The sequence below is a fragment of the Rhinatrema bivittatum genome, chromosome 4 (assembly GCF_901001135.1).
Source record: "Rhinatrema bivittatum chromosome 4, aRhiBiv1.1, whole genome shotgun sequence".
NCBI lineage: Eukaryota > Metazoa > Chordata > Amphibia > Gymnophiona > Rhinatrematidae > Rhinatrema > Rhinatrema bivittatum.
In genome coordinates this window covers 211,545,033-211,566,372 of record NC_042618.1, presented here as the reverse complement: position 1 = coordinate 211,566,372, position 21,340 = coordinate 211,545,033, and the positions used below count along the sequence as shown (strand labels likewise).

The 21,340-nt window shown below is 41.5% G+C and overlaps 2 protein-coding genes across 3 annotated transcripts in view; both read right to left on the bottom strand.

The window, feature by feature from the left end:
• LOC115090489 (acylamino-acid-releasing enzyme-like) overlaps positions 1–12,438 on the bottom strand; it is a 157,656-nt gene extending 145,218 nt beyond the window's left edge. For both annotated transcript variants that reach the window (XR_003856405.1, XM_029599658.1), the window contains exon 1: positions 11,827–12,438. The gene's annotated coding sequence lies outside the window, so the exon portion shown is untranslated. The remainder of the gene's footprint in view (positions 1–11,826) is intronic.
• Positions 12,439–18,030: 5,592 nt separating this feature from the next.
• The window catches only part of APEH (acylaminoacyl-peptide hydrolase), a 169,492-nt gene continuing 166,182 nt past the window's right edge, over positions 18,031–21,340 (bottom strand). The window contains exon 23 of the mRNA XM_029599657.1: positions 18,031–18,401. Within this exon, the coding sequence (XP_029455517.1) occupies positions 18,296–18,401 (106 nt within the window). The 3' untranslated portion in view covers positions 18,031–18,295. The remainder of the gene's footprint in view (positions 18,402–21,340) is intronic.

Here is a 21,340-nt window from a genome sequence, read left to right as displayed (position 1 = left end):
CTTATCTTACTGAACAATGGAAAGAGTACGTGGAATTTAATGGCGTTCATTCTGAAACCCCTCTAATGTACTGGGATGCTGCAAAAGGCAAAGCTACATCGAGGGGGGCTACTATATCCTATGTAATTCGGCAAAAACGGATGAGGGCCAAAGAAATTCTTTTGGTGGAAAGAAAATTATACTCTGATAAGCGGAAACTGCTTATAGACCCTTTACCATTAATAAAACACAATTCCTGTCTAAGCAAATTTCACTTAACACATTGATTCATCAGCAAACCCAAAAAAGTATTTTGTATTATAAATACCAATTTAGCATGTTAGCTAATTTAGTCCGGACCTGGCGGGGGAAATTGCACATAGTGGAAATGAAGGGCTCACACAGACAGCTGGTGTGGACCTCTAAAGAAATAGGAGAACTATTTGTCTCCTATTACAAATACCTCTATTCAGCTAAAGAGGTGGATAATTGTGAAGTCTCGATGTACTTAAATAAGATTACCGTGCCTATGCTAACAGAAGATCAATTGCAAGCAGTTAACGCTCCTTTTACATTCACTGATATTTACTCCCATATTAAACAAGCACCTTTATATAAGACACCTGATCCAGATGGGTTACTGGGGGACTTTTACAAGATACTGCTTGATGATATTTGCCTTCGCTTGAGAAGCGTGTATGACCATCTATTGCAATAGGGTGCAATGCCTGTGAAAACTAACACGGCAATTATAGTTGTTCTACCAAAACCAGGTAGAGATTTGAAGTTGACAGGTTCATTCGGACTGATTTATTTACTAAATTTTGATGTTAAGTTACTGGCAAAAATATTAGCAGATAGACTGTCTAAACTTCTCCCCTTACTGATTTCTACAGAACATATAAAAGGGAAATATGCTGTGTCTAAAGTGCTTGCTTCTATAGCCCACTCCGTGCAGTTTGAGTTAAATACTCTGCTTATCAGTTTTGATGCAGAGAAAGCATTTGATAGGGTCAATTGGAATTGTTTGCTGTTTTAGAGAAATATTGGTTTCAAGGTCATTTTTTGGATTATATTTGTATTTTGTATAAAAACCCTAGAGCGTGTACACTCGTTAATGGAGCCCTCTCAGACGCCTTTTCTTTACACTGGGGTACTCATCAAGGCTGACCACTTTCTCTGCTTCCTTTTGTGTTATCTTTAGATCCAGTTATCCGTACTGTATTTATTTATTTTGAACTTTTATTTACCGATGTTCATGTGCAAAATTACATATCACGTCAGTTTACAATGAAACGTATATAGCAATAAAGCTCTACAGAGAACAAGGGTTACACAGAACTGGGATACATTAAAACTAAGTAAAGGATATATAAATATAAGGTGCTAGTAGGTGTATGCAAAAAAAACTATCCGCATATAACAGGATAAACAAAACCAAAAAGATCCTTAAAACGGGGTGAGGGAAAGGGTGGGCAATTTCCCCAGAATAAATTGAACCAAGGCAGTTAAACTGAGCAAAGAAGAGACAATAAACAAATAGAAAATAATAAAAGCATATCTTGCAAGCAAGGGGGAGAGCCTAGCTCAGAGTCCAAACTTAAGTCCAGTCCTGACTTGCGGGAAGACTTGAGGGGTAACGATCATCTGACTAGGGAAAACAGGTAGGTAAGATTGCTAGTCTAAACTGCTCATGATAGAGAGAGATGATTCATCTGATTAGGGAAATGCTTGACCGAATAGCCACATTTTGAGGTTTTTTTTGAAAGAGATCGGGCATGGATCTTGCCGGAGATCCGGGGGGAGAGCATTCCATTGTGGAGGACCGGCTGTTGAAAGTGTGCGTTTCCTTAACAAAGATTTGGCTGGGGAGGGGGGGGGGAGGGGGCGTAAGGGATGCCTCTGTAGGCAGCTCTAACTGGTCTAGGTGGCTCGTGGAAGCGAAGCGGGCTATTTAGCTCAAGCGGGATGAGATTATGCAAGGCTTTATGAATTATCGTGAGTACTTTGTAGAGGATTATACATTTAATGGGTAGCCAATGGAGGTTCCAGAGTGCAGGTGATATGTGCTCTCTTTTGTTGGTATTGGTCAAAATCCTGTACACTTACATGAAAACATTCCTGGAGTTGCCATTAGGAACCACTATTTTAAAATTGTGGCCTTTGTGGATGATTTGCTTTACTACCTTGTGGATCCGCAAAAACATTTCTCAATTCTGTTACAGATGATTTCACAGTATGGTACCATAGCTGGTTTGAAACTAAATTTAGATAAGTCCGAAGCTATGGCTATTGGCTGATGGAGCATGCATGATTGAACGGGCACTTTCCCTTTAAAATGGACAGAACATAAGCTAAAATATTTAGGTATTTGGATCCTGGAGATCTTTCTGGACTTTATTCCATTAATGTTACTACTTTGCAAAATGCCACTACAGCTAGTCTGCGGAAGTAGATGCCGCTGACTCTATCCCTTGAGAGTTGATTTCAATTGTACAAAATGACTATTTTCCCTAAATGGCTTTAAACGCTTAGTATTCTACCTTTAATCATTACTGGAAAAGATATTCATAGATTGCATGGGGAGCTCCGACACTATTTGTAGAAGGGTAAGAAGCCTAGCATAACCCTGACACAATTTATGGCTACTAGCAAACAGGGCGGGATTGGTTTACCTGATATTTGATTATATAATTATGGGGCTCATCTCCACCATATAGGTGACTGGCTTATGGTCACATCTTTTTACTGTGATTATGCTTATGAAGCAGCCATTACTTTCCATTACAACTTCGCTTTGTATTGCATGCTAGAGGATCGCAGATTTCTATATACTTGAAAACTCATATCCTTTTGTCACCTGCTCGGAAAGCGTGGTGTTGGATTACCTCTAAGATGGGTCTAACTTGTACGGTCTCTCTCTTCTTACCTATTCTTGGTAATTTGGCCTTTCAGCCGAGATTAGATAGCAGGGTTTTTTCCACCTGGTCACAATAAGGGATTTTTCTATTGCCTCATGCTCTTGATGAACAGGGGTGAATGCTCTCCTTAAACTCTATGCGACAAAAATTTCCTAATAATATCACGATATTCAGTTACTTACAATTGAGACATTATACGAGGTCTTTAGACATAGATACCCTTGTACCTAAAGGATGGGATGTATTCCAAGACTGGTTTGACACAGGAGACCCATCCAGACATCTTCTTTTCATAAACCTTTGAATTTCTCTTTTGGTACCATTTCCTTAGAACCTATGGGCCAGATTTTAGTATCTACGCCCGATTTTATAACATGCAAGTGCAGCTGCGCGCATGTTATAAAATCCGGGGTCGGCGCGCACAAGGGGGTGCATACTTGTGCACCTTGCACGTGCGAGCCCTAGGGGAGCCCCGATGGCTTTCCCCGTTCCCTCCACTCCCCCCCCCCCAACCTTCTCCTATCTAACCCGCTGGTTGCCGGCGCGCGATCCCCCAGCACAGCTGCCTTGCCGGAGGCCTCGGTCCCACCCCCAGACTGGCACCCCGCCCATGCCCTGCCCCTTCCTCAAAGCCCCGGGACATGCGCGCGTCGCCGAGCCTATGCAAAATAGGCTCGGCGCGCGCAGGAGCGGGTTTTCAGGGTTACATGCGTAACCCTTTGAAAATCTGCCCCTGTATGGTCCAAATGGACCCACGAATTACATTTCCCTTTCCCTGATTTTATGGCTTGCTTTGGGTATATTTCTAATATCTCGCAAAATGCACAATTGCATGAAATTCATTTTAAAATATTGTCTAGAACATACGTATCACAGAGGCAAGCCTTTTTCATGGGATTAACGGATTCTAATTCATGTAATAAATACATGGATAAAGTGGGAACATTGGATCATTCCTTTTCGTATTGTACTAATGTTCAAGCTTTCTGGAAACAAGCATTTGGCTACTTGGATGCTGTTCTGTCTTGTACAATTACCTTTTTCTGTACAACTTGCTGTATTTTCTTTTTTTTACTTTGGAGAGAGTTTACACTGAGGAACAAAGGATATGGTTGAACGTACTACTATTTTGCAATATTGGATCCTTCTTTTGTTTTTTGGAGAAATGCTATTCATCGACTGTTAATCATGGAACTGATTGTGGGTAAACAAAGCCACCCTACTAAGAAGAGAAGAATTCCGAATATATGGCTTCTTTATCTGGATTCTCTATCTACATGGGTTAGAAGCTTGCTTCTGAACACCTACTGATGGATCTTTGTTAGTTGATACTGGATTCACATCTGTGAAATTTGGGGGTTTCTACATTGCTTACTTCTATTTCTTGTTCATGTTTACTATGCTCCTGTTGTGTTCAGAGTCAAAACCAACAGGTTGCATCCTTGATTCTTTATAATTTGTACTATTTGTTTATTGCTTATTTGATAACAATGATTATAAAAAGATTTTCAAATAAAAAGGTTGAAGGAAAATCAAAAGACTGCCAGCATAGTTTAATAGTGAGGTGAAAAAGGCAATTAAAGCCAAAAGGACATCTTTCAAAAAATTGGAAAGCAGACCCAAATGAGGAAAACAGAACTTAAGCACTGGCAAGTTAGATGTAAAAAAGTAATTTTATTTATTTAAAATGGTCTTATATACCACTTCATCATAAAAAATATCGAAGTGGTTACCATAAAAACATACATAATAAGAAAAATCTTTGACGTACATAATAAAATAGAGCCTACAATAATGCAAAATAAATTACAAACCAGAAACATAAGGTAGTACAATTTCATAGAAAAGAAATACGAAGAAAGGGAACGTTAGTCAGTAGTTAAAAGATTAAATGCCAAGCTGCATAAATAGGTCTTTAATTTCTTTTTGAATTCTTTCAAGCCTTAAGGAATCAGGAAAAGAATTCCACAATACAGGACCTGCGACCGAGAAAGCTCGTTTTCTGGTTAGATCTAATCTGGCTAGTTTTATGAAGGGTACTTCGAGAAGGCTTTTATTTAATGAACAAAGATGACGAGTTGGCTGATAAACATGCAGGCTTGAGCACAATCAAATATTTGAGATTTTATAGAGCAGATTGTGAATGATCATGATGATTTTACATTGGATGCGGTAGGAAACAGGTAGCCAGTTTAACGAAGAGAAAACGGGCGTTATGTGACTGCGTTGTGTAGCACCGGTCAGGATGTGTACAGCAGTATTTTGGATTAATTGAAGAGGGCAAATGGTGGTGGCTGGAAGACCTACATATAAAGCATTACAATAATCGAGGCATGTTAAAATGAGGGCCTGTAATACAGTTCAAAAGTCTTGAGAGTAAAATAATGATTTCAGACACTTTAGCAGATGAATTTTGAAGAATGATGTTTTAACCAAAGCAAAAATATTGTGAGACATGGATAAAGTAGAATCCAAGGTGATTCCAAGATTATACACTTTTGTTGTAATGGGAATGGTATAATTATCTAATTGGAAATGTGTAGGTGGTAAGCATGAAGATTGTGGAATGGTGGATAAATGTAATATCTATTACATTTGTCCACCATTCCATAATGGTGGACAAATTCCATAATACCCTATTAGACGCCTTCTTTTTATGTAACGCTTATTAACACTGTTTCGCTGTTCTATTTATTTGTTTTTTAGCCGTTCTATTTATTTGTATTTTGCTGTTCTATTTATTTGCATATCGCTGTTCTATTTATTTGTATTTTATCAGACACCTTGTTCAATGTAACGCTTAGCCGCGATTGTTCTGTTATAATGGAAACCGATATGATTTGATATTTTTTTCAAGAATGTCGGTATATAAAAATTCTAAATAAATAAATAAATAAATCTCAGTTTTTAATGGATTGAGTTTCAAACGGTTGTGTGTTAACCAGATATTGATGGCGCTAAGACACAGTTTCACAAAAGAAAGTGTAAGTGACCAGGAATTTCTGTAGGGGACGAAGAATTGAATGCCATTGGCATAGACTTTAAAATCTATGCTTAGACCTGCCAAAAGATGACACAGGGGAAGGAGGTAAATGTTAAACAGAATAGCTAATAAGGATGATCCTTGAGGAACACCGGATGGTTTAGTGTACCACTTGGAATGATAGGAACCTATGTTTATTTGTTGGAGACGATCAATTAAGAAAGAACTAAACCAATTAAGAACTAAACCAGTAATCCCGACTGATTGAAGGCCACATAGTAATATTGAATGATCAATGGTATCAAATGCAGCTGAGATGTCTAACAAAACCAAGATATAATCTATATTTGAATCAAAACCTCTGATTACTATGTCGAATGAGAATATAATTAAAGTCTCCGTACTATGTCCTTTCTGAAAACCGTGCTGATTTAGGTGAAAGATGGTATTGTCATTGATGTATTCAGTTAATTGGTGCAGCACGACTGATTCAAGAATTTTTTCACGTGAGATTAGTGTAGCAATTGGTCGCAGATTACTGAAATCAGATACATCTAAGTTTTTTTTCTTTGGAATAGGTAAGACAGTAGCTTGTTTTAATATTTCAGGGAAGATACCTAGATTGAGAGAAATGTTTACAAGATGAACTAAAGTTGGGGCCAAAACTTCTCGAGCAGCTTTTAAAATGTATCCTGGGCAAGCATTAAAGGGGCTGGATGAAATTTTCATTTTGGATATTATCCGAACAATAGTGGAGGGATCAATATTATCAAAGGAGAACCTAGTACTGGTAGCTGCAGATAAATTTGAGTTAGGTATCGGTCAATGAGAAAATACTTTTGAAATATTTATAACCTTGTCCTTAAAATAATCAGCTATGTTATTACAGTTCAAATTGTCGACATGTGTAAAAGTATTAGTTTTTTGAGTTGGCAAAGACTTTACTATGTTAAAAATAATCGAAGGATTATCATTTGCAGCTTGAATTTTGTTTGTGTAGTAGTTCTTCTGGCATGGCTAAGTTGTTTCCTGTATCTATTCAAGCAGGAGTGAAAAGTGTTTTTTCTTTCCGTTGTGGAATGCTTGCGCCATTGTTGTTCATGGCGCTGTAATTCAGTTTTCAATTCTGGCAATTGTGGAGTGTACAAAGGAGAATTTGGTTTCTTTATAACATAGCAGAGTCTTTGTGGAGCAATCACCTCCAAAGTCTTAGTTAGAGTGGTGTTCCAGGAGGTCACAGAGCAGTTAATGTCGTCATCTGTTAAAGTGGGTAAATTAGGTAACATACTTTCTGTAAATAGATCTAAACTAATCTTCCTCTTCTTAACATAAGATTGTTCACGATGAACAAAGTTTTGATTTTTGCGTAAAATGCTACTATCGAAAGAAATTAAAGAATGGTCTGACCAAGGGACAGATTGCACATTCAGCTTAACAGATAGCATATGGATAAACTGAGAATTACAAAAGAGTAAGTCGAGCGAGTGACCATGACTGTGTGTTGGTTCTTGAATCAACTGTTCCCAGCCTAAACCAGCCATTGCTCTATAAAGAAAGAGACAGTGGGGGGAGGAGGAGGAGAAATATTTACATGAAGATTAAAGTCGCTAAGTAAAATAGTTTGAGAAAGATCTACAGGAAGAGAAATTAAGGTTTCAAATGGAGGCGATAAGTCAGAACTTAACAAACCAGGCAGCCAAAAAATGCAGAAATTAGCACTAGAAGTTGAGATTAGCATGATTTCATAAGGAGGTTTAGAAATCAAGGCTTTCCTACGAGGGAGTAGGGAAGCCTCAATGGTTAGGTCTGGATTCAGAAAAAAAAGATGTAATCTGAAGGACACAAATTGTTAAGGGTAACAATGTCATTATCAAGTAACCAGGATTCAGTAATAAACATACCATCTGGTTTATGAGTGGAAATTAAGTCGTGGATAATTGGGACTTTTTTCTAACAAATTGGGCATTAATTAGTAATAAAGATAAAGTCGACAGTATCAAGGTTATAGAGTTAACAGAAGGCGATATAGATCGCAAGGCATTTCTTGAGACATAAGTCAATTTACGATAACAAAGACAAAGGTCTCCATCTCAACCATTGCTAATCACAGTCTGGATTTCCCTGGTGATCGTAAGTGAAAAGATAAAATAAGAAAATACAGAATAGTATTGCTGTTGTTCTTCTGGAGTCCAAGTGTTAACTTCAGAATGAATATGGAAGTTAATAAAAGGTGAGACCTAAGGCAGAAATAGAAAAGAGAAACGATACAGACAAAGGGGAGGCACGAGGGGATGCACAAAAGGGCATGCCCCTTTGTTGCACTCCTTCGGCGCGCAACGCAGCAGCGCGTGATACCTCTGGCGTCCTGCCGGGCCCTTCAATCGTCGCCCAGGTGATGTCAGTAGTGGGGTGGGGAAACCCGCAGGGTAGAGGGAAGCTGCGGAGGGAATAGCAGAAAGTAGAAAGCGTCCCAGGGGAGAGTCCAAGCAAGCAGGCAGCAGACGGACCAGGCTCCTGAGTGAAAGCCAGGAGCAGACAAGCAGTGGTTATGCAGGTATCTTCGGCTAAGAAAGAATTTGAAAAGAAAATTTTCAAAGAGATAAAAACAAGTGCAAAAATTTTCAAGTAGATTTAAAGTAAAAAGTGTGTGAAGGACTCATTTGGGCCGCTAGATGACATAGGGTTAAAGAATACACAGGGAGTACAAGGAAAAAGCAGAAAAACTAAACAAATTCTTTGCCTCTGTCTTTACTGAGGAGGTTGTTGGGTTGATACAGTGAGCCGGTTGATATAGCGTATTTGGATTTTCTAAAGGTATATGACAAAGTCCCTCATGAAAGGCTACTCAGGAAATTGGGAGATCATGGGATCGGAAGCAGTGTCCTATTGTGGATTAGTAACTAGATAAAAGACACAAAACAGAGGGTAGGACTAAATGGTCAATTTTTGAAATAGAGAAAGGTTGTTAGTGGAGTCCCCATGTGTCAGTCAGATCTCAGAATCTTTATGAACGATAACTTGGAATCTTCGGCTCAATGTGTGGTGGTGGTGGTGGTGAAAAAGGCAAATACAATGTTAAGAATTAGTTGGAAAGGAATAAAAACTGAGAATATTATAATGCCTTTGTATAGATCCATGGTGCAATTGAACTTTGAATATTGTGTGCAGTTCTCTGCCACCCCCCATCTCAAAAAAGACAGAAAAGGTACAGAGAAGGGCAACAAAAATGATAAAGGAGATGGAGGAAGGGTAAACAGATTAGGGCTTTTTAGCTTGGAGAAGAGAACTGAGGGTATATGATTGAGATTTATAAAATCACGAGTGGTGTAGAATGGGTAAATAGGGAATGGTTATTTACCTTTTCAAACAACTCTAGGACTAGGGACACTCAATGAAACTGGCAGATTTAAAACAAATCAATCATAGGAAGTATTTTTTCACTCAGGCACAATCAAGCTATGGAATCTATTGCCAGAGTACATGGTCAAGGCAACTAAGATAGTTGGGTTGACAAGAGGGTTGGATGAGTTCTTTAAAGAAAAGTCCATTAACAGTTATTAGTCAAGAGGACTTGGGAAAGCCAGTGCTTATCTCTAGTAACCTGGACTGGCCACTGGGCATTGGTTTCTACCTTTCAATTAAAAGTATTTCCTGACACCGATCTTTTGTTCTAGTTGCATCACTGTCAGAGGAGACAGGATGCGGGGCTTGATGGACCTTGGTCTGACCCAGTGTGGCACTTATGTTCTTATGAAAGTAATCCATCTGGAATATTAAAATATATAATTCCTATGTGATAATGTCTTTATTTTGAATGTAATCCACTTTGCGACAAATTTACGAAAAGGTGGAATATCAAATGTTTATAAATAAATAAATAAGACTTATAGGTTATAAATAAACATTTAACAGTCTACCAGCTTGGGGTGTTGTGTAAATATTAAGGATGCAGTTTTTCACTTGGCCATAGATGCTAAACTGCCTGGCTATGACTCTGATTTTTATCACAACACTATTCTCACCTCCCATATTGCAGACTCCCAGGTCTATATGGCCAATCATTTGTAAATTCTCTGCAATGACATGCTAATTTTTGCTGTTCATCCCTAGGGACTTTCATTTTCAGTTTTTATTTTATTTTTCCTGGGAATTTCAATATTATAAAAAACATCAGTGGAAAGATGTCTTTTACACTGATTTTTCTTGTTTGTTATAACAGTCATTTTTCTACGGATTTTTTTTTTTATACCATTGAAATTCCTTAGAAAAATAAAATAAAAACTGAAAACAAAGGTCCCTATTCATCCCCTAAGACAAATTAGAGGAATTTTATTTATTTATTTATTTATTTATTTAGGGTTTTTATATACCGACATTCTCGATATACATATCAAATCAAGTCGGTTTCCATATAACAAAACTGTCGCCGGTAAGGCGTTACATTAAACAATAGACAAAGTATTGAACAGAGAACGTGCAGCGTAACATTAAACAATCGACAAATTATTGAACAAAAGAACGTAGAACGTTTTTTAGTCCATCAAGCCCAAAGGGGAGGTCAATGAGATGCATCTAGTCCAGTCGGCCTATAATGTATTTGAGAAGATAAGAGCTGTTCTATGCATGACTATGATGGCCATAGTCATGCATAGAATAGCATGGTTTTGCAGAGGAAGGAGGAGGGAGTGCCTGCAGGGATAGGGGATGCTTACTATTTGTGGTATCGCATTACCATGCGGCTTGTCCAGGATTGAGCAATGAGCAGCTGTGATAAAGGTGCACACACTTTCTATCTATGGCCCTAGATTTTGCATTGAGGAAAGGAGGGGGTGGGGGTGGAAGAGGACAGTGAGTGTACGCTATCTGTGTTAACACATAGCGCTGTGCAATGATTGGGGTACCGGGTGCTTTCAGGGACAATATGCACACAGTCTGTAGTAACACACTATCACCCCTACTTCTGCTCATCCAGGACTGTACTGTGATATGTCGTGGTCATTGTTAGAGACAGAATGCTGGGCTTGATGGCCCTTGGTCTGACCCAGCAGGGCATTCTAAATAAATACACGTTCTTATGAATGGAAGGGGGAGGATGTGGAGGTCTGTGGGAGAGAGTGAGCACACACTTCCCCTGGCAGAAGCACCGGAAGAGCACCCCTCTGCATGATCATAGCCCAGCAGCAGCCTCTTCTTTCTCTGCTGAAAGCTGCATTGACCCTGCATTTCTGTTTTCAGCACAGGGAGCTCAGCAGGGAAAGCAGTGCTGATTTTCTGCCATGTCAAGCAGACTTTTCCCTATTGTAGCTGGAGTGGAAGGTGGAGGTTGTCACTGGCTCTGACTTGGAACTTTTTTTTTTTTTTTTTTTTTTTTAAAGAAAATAAACACTCAGAGAGAAGCTGTAAGACACACAGTGCAGCTCGGTACCTGATAACTCTACTTCTCCGCGGTTGCAGACCTGCTTCGGTCGCCAGAAGAGGTGGGATAGACCACCCAGACCCAGAATTGTGTCCTATAGTATCCAGGAGAGTTGGACTGTCTGAATTTGTGGTTTAATTAAAGCAAGTTCTGACTGTCCTGAATGCTCAGCTCTACTGTTCCTGCTTGTCTGTGGCATATGGGAATACTGTCCCAGCCTGACTGTACTTAAAGAAATAAAGATCCCGGCCGTCTGAGCTGCTGCAGGAACAAATCACTGAACATTTACTGCCAGGTTCATACAGATATACGATTAACCAGGAACTAACTGTTTTCAAACTAACTAAAAGCATCGGCGTGCGTGTCTGTAAGTGGCAAATCCAGTTCATGCACCCTCAGTACTAAGTTTAATAGAAACACACTATGCAGCTTTAGTGCTGCATAGTCTCAAACGATCCCTGTACAAACGCAAGCGTTGTATACTTCAGCCTGATTGATCTGCATGCAAAACGAGACTTAAGCCCTACCTGTATTTAAGAAATAAGAACAGATACGGATACGGAAGCCATGACAGCTGCGGCAGAAACTCTTCAAGTTTTACTTCTATAGAGTTGCTGCTGCTCCTGGGCTCCCCCTAGTGACTACTCGCAGCAGCACATGCTTACAGCTAAATCCAGCAGTGCCAGAGTATCTCTCCAGATAATCAAACCAGTGATAATTTTCTAAACAAAAAAGGTATTGGGTCAGGTGTAGTCCCAGTGGCAGCCTCCACCTTCCACTTCTTTTCACAATGAAGAAAAGGAAGCAAATTAAAAAAGGGTCCAAGTTGGTGATCTGGCAGAAGTTCACCACTACAAAAACCTCCTATTGAAACAGTGGAGTACAGTGAGTCCTATCCAAAAACCTATTTATATAATCTCTTTCAGGCCGATGCAATACCAGGCGCTGGCTAGTGACTACTAGGAGCCAGCACATGGCTTAACACACAATTGGACGTGTGTTCTAGTTGCGCGTCCATAATCCATGATGCAAAACCGGGGTTAGCGCATTCAAAACACATCCAATGGAGCATGTAGGTTATAGCGCTCATCACATGTAAATTCATATTGATGAGGCTATTACCTATTTCCCCCGATTAAAAAAAAAAAAAAAAAAGCGCGCTTGACGTACACATTTTAACCCGCAAAAAATAATGCCTGCCCAGAATGGAAGACTAGATGGGCCTGTGGATCTTATCTAGCATCATTTTCTCCTTTTCCTAATGTAACACTGTTATGACCGTCGGTCACAGATGGCTGCGACCGCGTCTACTCACATCCTGTGCTGTTCTGCTTCCCTCTCCGGGCCTACTTGTGGCAGGAGCCAGCCTCTACCGCCTCGTACCTCAAGGTTCATCGTGGCGGCCAGGACGCTGCCACCCACACCGACTCATGGCCTTCCTAGCCGCGCGCACCACCAGGCCCTCTTTTAAAAATCCTACGGTGGGAGCCTCAGGGGCATCCCTGATTGATGACATCACTTGATCAGGGTTCATAAGCACCGCCTTCGCCCCTTGCTAGCTGACTTGGCAACAAGTTCCTCTATGTGTTCCTGTCTCTCTGGACCTGTAGTGGTAATTTTGGATCTCTCTAGGACGCTGGACCCTGGTTCAGATACGCACTCCTCGGGGGCCTGTGTGCGCTCGCTGGAGACACATTCTCCTGGCTTCCCCCGTTCCTCGGGCTAGCCAGTGCCTCCCAGGAGTCTTCCCATCAGCTTCCCAGCGCCTCGGGGCTGCCCCAAGATGCCATTGCCACTTGCGAGTTCAACCCTGTACTTCCTCGCTCCTCGGGGCTGTGCCTACGTTATACTCCAGAGACAGCCTGTACTTCCCCGCTCCTCAGAACAGTGCCTACATTTACTCCAGTGACTGTTCATGCTTCCCTGCTCCTCGGGGCGGTGCACACGTTCAATGCTGGTGACTGCCGACATAGTAACCCCGAGAAGTGGGAAGGTTCATCACCTGGAGACCCGACTCGGGCTTCCCTGCTCTGTGGGGAAATCGCACGTCATCGCTTCAGTACCTCTCCTGCTACGCAGCTCCACCCTCCCGGGGTTGCCCTTGCAATACCTCCTGTACTACTTGCTCTTGCCTCCTGCTCCTCGGGCTTGCCTAGCATTACTCTCTCAGAGGTCTTCGTTCAGGTACTGCTTCTCAGTCTACTTACTGTGGGATCCCTCCTTGCTGAGCTCCTCATCCCGCTCCTCGGGACCTTCTCAAAGTCTCTTTCTCTCTCCTAAAGCTTCTGCTGAGCGAGACCGCGCCTCCTGGCAGTGTGGACCTGTGGGGCTCTGCCCCACAGGTGCTACCAACTCCCACCTTGGGCCAAGGGCCCACGAAACCCATAAATCATAACAAGCACACAGCATTTCTGTGATAACATTTTGTATTCGCTATACGATAATGTGCCATTGGTAGGAAATATTTTATGGCAAGCTTTTTGTGCAGTGGACATTGCTCCACAAGAATGTGTTGAAGTATGACAAAATTGGGTAAAACTTTAAATGTAAGAGAATGGTTAGATAATCTTTTTCTAACTTTTGTGTCGTCTTTTTTTTTTCTTCTCTATTTTGTTGCTTTATTCATTCTTTCCTCTTTGCTTTGCTTTTCTCTCCATCTCTTCCTAAACAATTCTTCTGTCTTCTTTCATTCCTCACCCCACCCACCATGCTTTCCCTTCCTTCACAGCCTTGTCTTTCCTCCACCCCAACCCTTATTGATCAGCCTTCCCTCTATTCTACTTTTCTCTTTCTTGTGAAGTTTTCCTCCCCCTTTGCAGGACTGGTTTAACCTGTTTGACTGACTCGGGGTGAGATGAGAAGTCTGCCTCCCTCTGGGGCTCAGTGGCCCTACCAGCGAGCCACCTCCCAATAGTCCTGTGGCCCCATCGATACCCTCCTTCCAGCAGCTCCTGAGTGAAGAAACAACCAGTGATGCCCTCTCTTTCACATGAAAGAGGCTGCCAGCTGGGAAGTAATTTGCATTGTTAGTAATGCCATGCTAGCCTGATGTGTCATGAAAAAATGAGCTTTGCCTAATTTGTGATACAACACTGGGAAAAATTATTGCTAGGGAATTCTATAGTACTGCTCTGAATTTTGCACATCATAGTGCCATATTCCTATGGTTTATCATGAAGGATGGAATTCCTATGGCAATGCCCTCAAACTGGACAAGAAGATGTAGGGACACACTTAGGATGTCCTTCATGGGGGCAATTTTCAAATGTTATGTGGGCATGTGCAAATTGCATGTGTACTTTTGCCTGTGAAGTCTGCACTAAATCACAAGGAGAAAGCAAATACATAATTTCTCCTTTTGAAAGCTGCCCAAGGAAAATGCACCTGCAGGTATATACTGCTTTTTTTTCTGTGGATAATTTTTCCAGCCAAACCTGTGTGTATTGTTGTCCTACTTGTCCTAACCCTGCCCTGTTAACACCACCATGAAAATGGGGGGGGGGGGGGGGGGTGTGTTACAATTATGCATCTTGAGAAACACCACACACACTTTTAATTACACAGAGGGCAGGCAATTTTTAAAAAGTGCTTTCATCTGGACTTTGAAATTTCCCTCTAAACCCACAAGAAATGCTTGCATAGGCAATAAAGGGTCATCATATGAACATAAGAAATTGCCATGCTGGGTCAGACCAAGGGTCCATCAAGCCCAGCATCCTGTTTCCAACAGTGGTCAATCCAGGCCACAAGAACCTGGCAAGTACCCAAACACCAAGAAGATCCCATGTTACTGATGCAATTAATTCTCCAACTTTTGCTCATTTCAAGGGAAAACCTTGCCCGGTGGTTTTTGTACGGAGGCTTAATGTAAGGATAACCGATTTGCAGTTATCCTTACATTAAGCCTCCGTACAAAAACCACCGGGCAAGGTTTTCCCTTGAAATCAGCAAAAGTTGGAGAATTGTGTAAGGGAAAGAGGTTTGTTGGTGATTAGTGAATACTGATGCAATTAATAGCAGTGGCTATTCCCTAAGTAAACTTGATTGATAGCAGTTAATGGGCTTCTCCTCCAAGAACTTATCCAAACCTTTTTTGAACCCAGCTACACTAACTGCACTAACCACCTCCTCTGGCAACAAATTCCAGAGCTTAATTGTGCATTGGGTGAAAAAGAATCTTCTCTGGTTAGTCTTAAATGTGCTACTTGCTAACTTCATGGAATGCCCCCTAGTCCTACTATTACCCGAAAGTGTAAATAACCGAGTCACATCTACTCGTTCAAGACCTCTAATCATATCCCCCCTCAGCCATCTCTTCTCGCCCGTATGACATAGTGAGGGCAAAGGTAGCGCCGGCGCCATTTTGAAGATTGGCAATACGGCCCACGTGCAGGAGGTCGCTCCCGGACCCCCGCTGGACTTTTGGCAAGTCTTGTGGGGGTCAGGAGGCACCCCCCCCCCAAGCTGGCCAAAAGTCCCTGGGGGTCCAGCGGGGGTCCGGGGGCAATCTCCTGGACGCATGACGTCGGGAACCAGGAACCAAAATGGCGCCGGCGCTACCGTTGCCCTGTCACATGATAAGGGCAAAGGGCCACTGGCGCCATTTCTCTCAACGCAGTCGTGGTCAGAGAGAGGGAGATCGCGTCGGGAGCCCCCCACTGGACCCCAGGTAATTTAAAACATTTTGGGGGGGTTCGGGAGGGTGGGGGATTTGTTTTAAAGGTTCGGGGTGGGTTTTAGGGTTTTTTGGTGTGCCGGTTTTTCCGCCCTCCCCGATTTACGATTTTTAACGATTTTTAAAAAAATAAAAACACGCCGATAAGATTTTCCTCCCCCTCCAGCCAAAATCGATCCTTAAGATGATCGATCACACGATTCACACCCCTAATTTCTACCCATATAGATTCTACTGAGCATTTAGTCTCTTGTATGATCTTTATCCTGTGGACTCTATACCCTCCTGGACATAAAGTGCCACACCCCCACCAAGTTGATCCTCCCTATCATCGCGATATAATTTGTACCCTGATATAGCACTGTCCCATTAGTTATCCTACTTCCACTAGGTCTCTGTGATGCCAATCATGTCAATATCATCATTTACTGCAAAACACTCTCTCTCCCATCTTACTCCTTAGACTTCTGGCATTGGCATACACACATTTCAAAGTGTGTTTTTTGTTTGTATTAAAACCTGCTTTTCAGTTCTTAGGGATAATTTGGAAATCTTTAGCTCAGGTGATTTTTTACATATATGCACATGGACTATATGTTTGCTTTTATTGGAACCTCTCTGTTGGGATGCCCTAACTCTCCTCTTTCATTAGTATCCTTCAAGGATACATTTCTCCGAACCATGCACTGCTGAGTGACTGTCGGCTTTCCCCCTTGTTCTAGTTTAAAAGCTGCTCTATCTCCTTTTTAAAAGTTAGTGCCAGCAGCTTGGTTCCACTCTGGTTAAGGTGGAGCCCATCCTTTCAGAAAAGTCTCCCCCTTCCCAAAATGTTTCCCTAGTTCCTTACAAAACTGAATCCCTCTTCCCTGCACCATTGTCTCATCCACACATTGAAACTCTGGAACTCTGCTTGCCTCTGGGGACCTGCACGTGGAACAGGAAGCACTTCAGAGAATGCCACCCTGGAGGTTCTGGATTTCAGCTTTCTACCTAAAATCCTAAATTTGGCTTCCAGAGCCTCTCTCCCACATTTTCTAATGTCGTTGGTGCCCACATGTACCACGACAGCTGACTCCTCTCCAGCACTGTCCATAATCCTATCTAGGTGATGCGTGAGGTCTGCCGCCTTCGCACCAGGCAGGCAAGTTACCAGGCAGTCCTCACGCCCACCAGCCACCCTGCTATCTACATTTCTAATAATTGAATCACCAACTACGATGGCCCACCTAACCTTTCCCTCCTGGGCAGTAGCCCTGGGAGAATTGTCCTCAGTGCGAGAAGACAATACATCACCTGGAGAGCAGGTCCTTGCTACAGGATCAGTTCCTGCTACACCAGGGTGATGTTATCCTACTGGGAGACCTTTCTGATCCAAGGCAGCACTGGGGCTGCCAGACTGGATTTGGGACTTGGCTACTATGTCCCTGAAGGTCTCATCAATGTACCTCTGTCTGCCTCAGCTCCTCCAAGTCTGCTACTCTAGCCTCCAGAGATTGGACTTGTTCCGAAAGCCAGGAGCTGTTTGCACCAAGTGTACACATACAATCTCTCACCGGTGGGTAAAAAAATCATACATGTGACACTCAATGCAAAAGAGTGGAAAACCCACCTCTTGCTGCTGGATTGCTACCTTCATTTTAATTTTATTGAGTTCCTAGTTAAGTTTAGGATACTAAGGGAGTTGGAATTAGAGTACTTTAAATTACAGGTGAATTTAGTAATTACTGAGCTAGTGTCTAAACAATGGTATGATTAGACTTTCAATAAGGGCTGGTACAATAGTATGATTTAGATAATAGCCTGACTGATTATTGAGAAAGTATTTCTAGCCTGAAAATCAAGGGTTGAGTGGGTAGGAAAGACAGACACTAGAATTAACTATCTCTAGCTCGCACACAAACTCTAAGAATATATCCCACTATTTCACCTTTCTCCACACTTTTATAAGTCCAAAGATTTCCAAAAGCTATACTTACCAATTCTCTTTAACCAACATTAAATTGATCTTCACTCAACTAATTGAAGGGTTTGAGATTTGCTCACACTGTAAAATCACTTTGCCTTTCACCTTATTTATTGAAATGTAATTGTTTGGATGGGACTCACATCCAATAAAAATATCAAACAAACCATGAGCTAAGAAATAGATTTACTTAATAATTAGAAAATAGTGTATTAAGACTAGGGAATATGAAGTGAGTTTTAGCAATAAAACTCCAAAACTAGGAGAATTAAAATCCCACTGGGAAACATTCAATGCTGTTAAGAACTAGAATTAGGAGATCAGTCTTGAATGAAGCAAAATCTGAAGGCAGCAAAGGTCAGAGCTTCAAGTGTTTGATGAGCCAGAGAGCGATGTTCATGAAACTGTCAGCCTCCGCGTCCACTTTGGAGAGGGCGTGATTATTTCCCGGGTACCAGAGCACTCTAGAGCAAAAGAAAGAAAGTAAGAACATAAGAAATTGCCATACTGGGTCAGACGAAGGGTCCATTAAGGCCAGAATCATTTTTCCAACAATGGCCAATCCAGGCTAAAAGTACCTGGCAAGTACCCAAAAACTAAGTATAACCCATGCTACTGATGCTAGTAATAGCAGTGGCTATTTTGTAAGTCAACTTGATTAATAGCAGGTAATGGACTTCTCTAAGAACTTATCCAAACCTTTTGTAAACCCAGCCACACTAACCACATCCCCTGGCAACAAATACCAGAGTTTTATTGTGTGTTGAGTGAGAAAGAATTTTCTCCAATTAGTTTTAAAAGTGCTACATGCTAACTTATGGAGTGCCCCCCTAGTCATCCTATTATCCGAAAGAGTAAATAACCAATTCATATTTACCCGTTTTAGACCTCTCATGATTTTAAATACCTCTATCATATCCCCCCTCAGCCATCTCTTCTCCAAGCTGAACAGCCCTAACCTCTTTAGTCTTTCCTCATAGGGGAACTGTTCCATCCCCTTTATCATTTTGGTTGCCCTTCTCTGTACCTTCTCCATGGTAACTATCCTCTGCCAAGGAGTCCTGAAATTGCAGAATACTTTGTAAAAAGTTACTCTGGAGTTTCTACACTGTTGTAAGAATATCCTGAGTTCAGCAAGAAATACAAAGGTCCAGAAACAGTATTAACACAAAAATTGATGAAAGCATGAAGGCTGGTAGTATATGAACTACGTAGCAGGTATTCCTATCAGAAAGATATAACTAATGTATTTGCAACTATATAATCAGAAATAATGAGGCCTTACTAGGTCAGAAATAATGAAGCTGTACAGTAACTTTAGTTTGGCTTACATATCAAAGTATAAACACAGCTGCAAGGTATTTAGCTTAGCCAAATATACAGACCTTCACCTAGTTTAGAAAAAACACATATATAACAAATTATAACACTACCTAGAGTTTATCATGCACACCAAGAGGAAGTATAGGAATAATCAATAATTAGGAAACAGCCAATCATAATTGGTTGTGAATGAGACATCAAGATGGAACACAAACATTGTTTTCAAGGAGACAAAGCTAATAGGAGGAGGACATCAACAACGGCCAACTGCCAGGACAGAGAGAAGAATAGCATCAGAATGGCCAACTACGTTGTATCAGTTGCCATATGAATTAAGATGTTGGTGAGAAAAGGATTATTTATTTTCGTTTTGGGGTTCTGAATGCTATTTTGGTTTATGAGCTTATAGAATAAAGTTATACACAATTGTTTTTTGTACTTGTCAGTTTATTGTCTGAGAACTTTCTGCTAGTACTGCAATAAATTACCCAGAGACCAAGATCCCTAAGCTGCACCAGATCTTTAATAAGTGCTGGTGAAAAAAAAAGCTGGGATCTGTGGTTGTGAAGGCTCGGATGTGGGAGATGATGTAATCATCTCCCTAATCATTGCCTTCCTCTTAGTATGAGGGATACTTTATATAGGCAATTCAAATATTTGTCCCCACTGATCGAATAACTTCCTTCACAAACCTTAAGTATTGTACTCCTAGGGTGGAAATTGGAGGTTTTGGAGCAAAGCTAAGAAAGGAAATTATATTACTCACAGTTCCTGAGTTCTGAACTTGAAAAAAGCAGACTGAGTTGGAGGAGTAATTCCAATACAACTTCAACAAAGCCGCGTGCCCCTTTGGCGCGCGCGCGGCTTTGGTGACACGCCAGCGGCATTGATGCGCCACAGGGGGCTGGCTTTTGAACCTCAGCCAGGACCAGGGTCCTCTTTGTTACACCCTGATCTTGGATTTCTTTCTGTCTTGTCCTTTCCCTCACATCCATCTTACCCCTCCCCTATTTCAGATTCCTGTCCCTGAATCCGTGAAGCAAAAGCATGCCTCTCATACGTAATTTTTTCCCTTGGTACACATGAGCTCTTCACCTTTTTAAGCAGTGTCTCAAAATTATCTCTCTATCTTCAAACTGGAAACTATTATCAAAATCTCTGCCTTGCTGACAAACTTATCTATGCCCCTCTCCTCTTTCGCCAACTCCAGTTCTGTACGTTCCACTCTGCTGCACCGCATGCTTGAAACAGACCTCCTGGAGTTGATGCATCATATGTTCCCTCCTTGACTGTATTAAAATCCAGTCCAAAACTCACCTTTCTGAAACCCCTTTTAAATTTTAACACCTGATTATCCCACTCACAGCCCAACTCATTCTAACCATTTTCTTAACAAATGAAATTCCCAATTTTGCCCTGTATGTCCTCTGTTGATTAGTCTTTAAGCTGTATGAGTAGGGACTGTCTCTATGTGTTTTTGTATAGCACTGCATAGGTTGAGTCATGCTTTAAAAGTGATAAGCAGTAGTAGTAGTAGTTGCCATTGTTACAAAGAGGGCTATCTTCTGCTCATCATCTTCCACATGGGCTTTCATTGCACTGAAATAGGGGTGGAACCATTGTTTTGAACTTTTCCAAGACACCTTCTAAATTATTTTGCAGCTTCACTGTAATCATTGCCATCCTGTGCCTTCAACCCTATATCTTACCTGATAAGCCCTCTCTTCAGGATATTCCATATTGGGTGAACCCAGCACTGGGAACAACTTCCCATTCTGGATGCCACTTCTTGCAGGCATAGTGAGAAGCAAAGGGGAAGAGGTATGCCATAGGGGAATATTTTTGTGGGGAAGGGAGTTAACTATCACTTTCTGAAGCATTCACTGATTTTTTTGTGCATTTGCCCTCAGAGGCTTGGCGCTCAAAGACTCTGCATCACTACTGCTTTATGAAGGAAAGGTCCTCTGGAGGAGAACGCTTCCTGCTTTCAGTAGGATAAGGCGGCGATGGCAAGTCATCGGTGTCTTGAGAAGAATCGTCGGTCCAGGTGTCATAGGGATCAGGACCTGCCCCTCTAGGA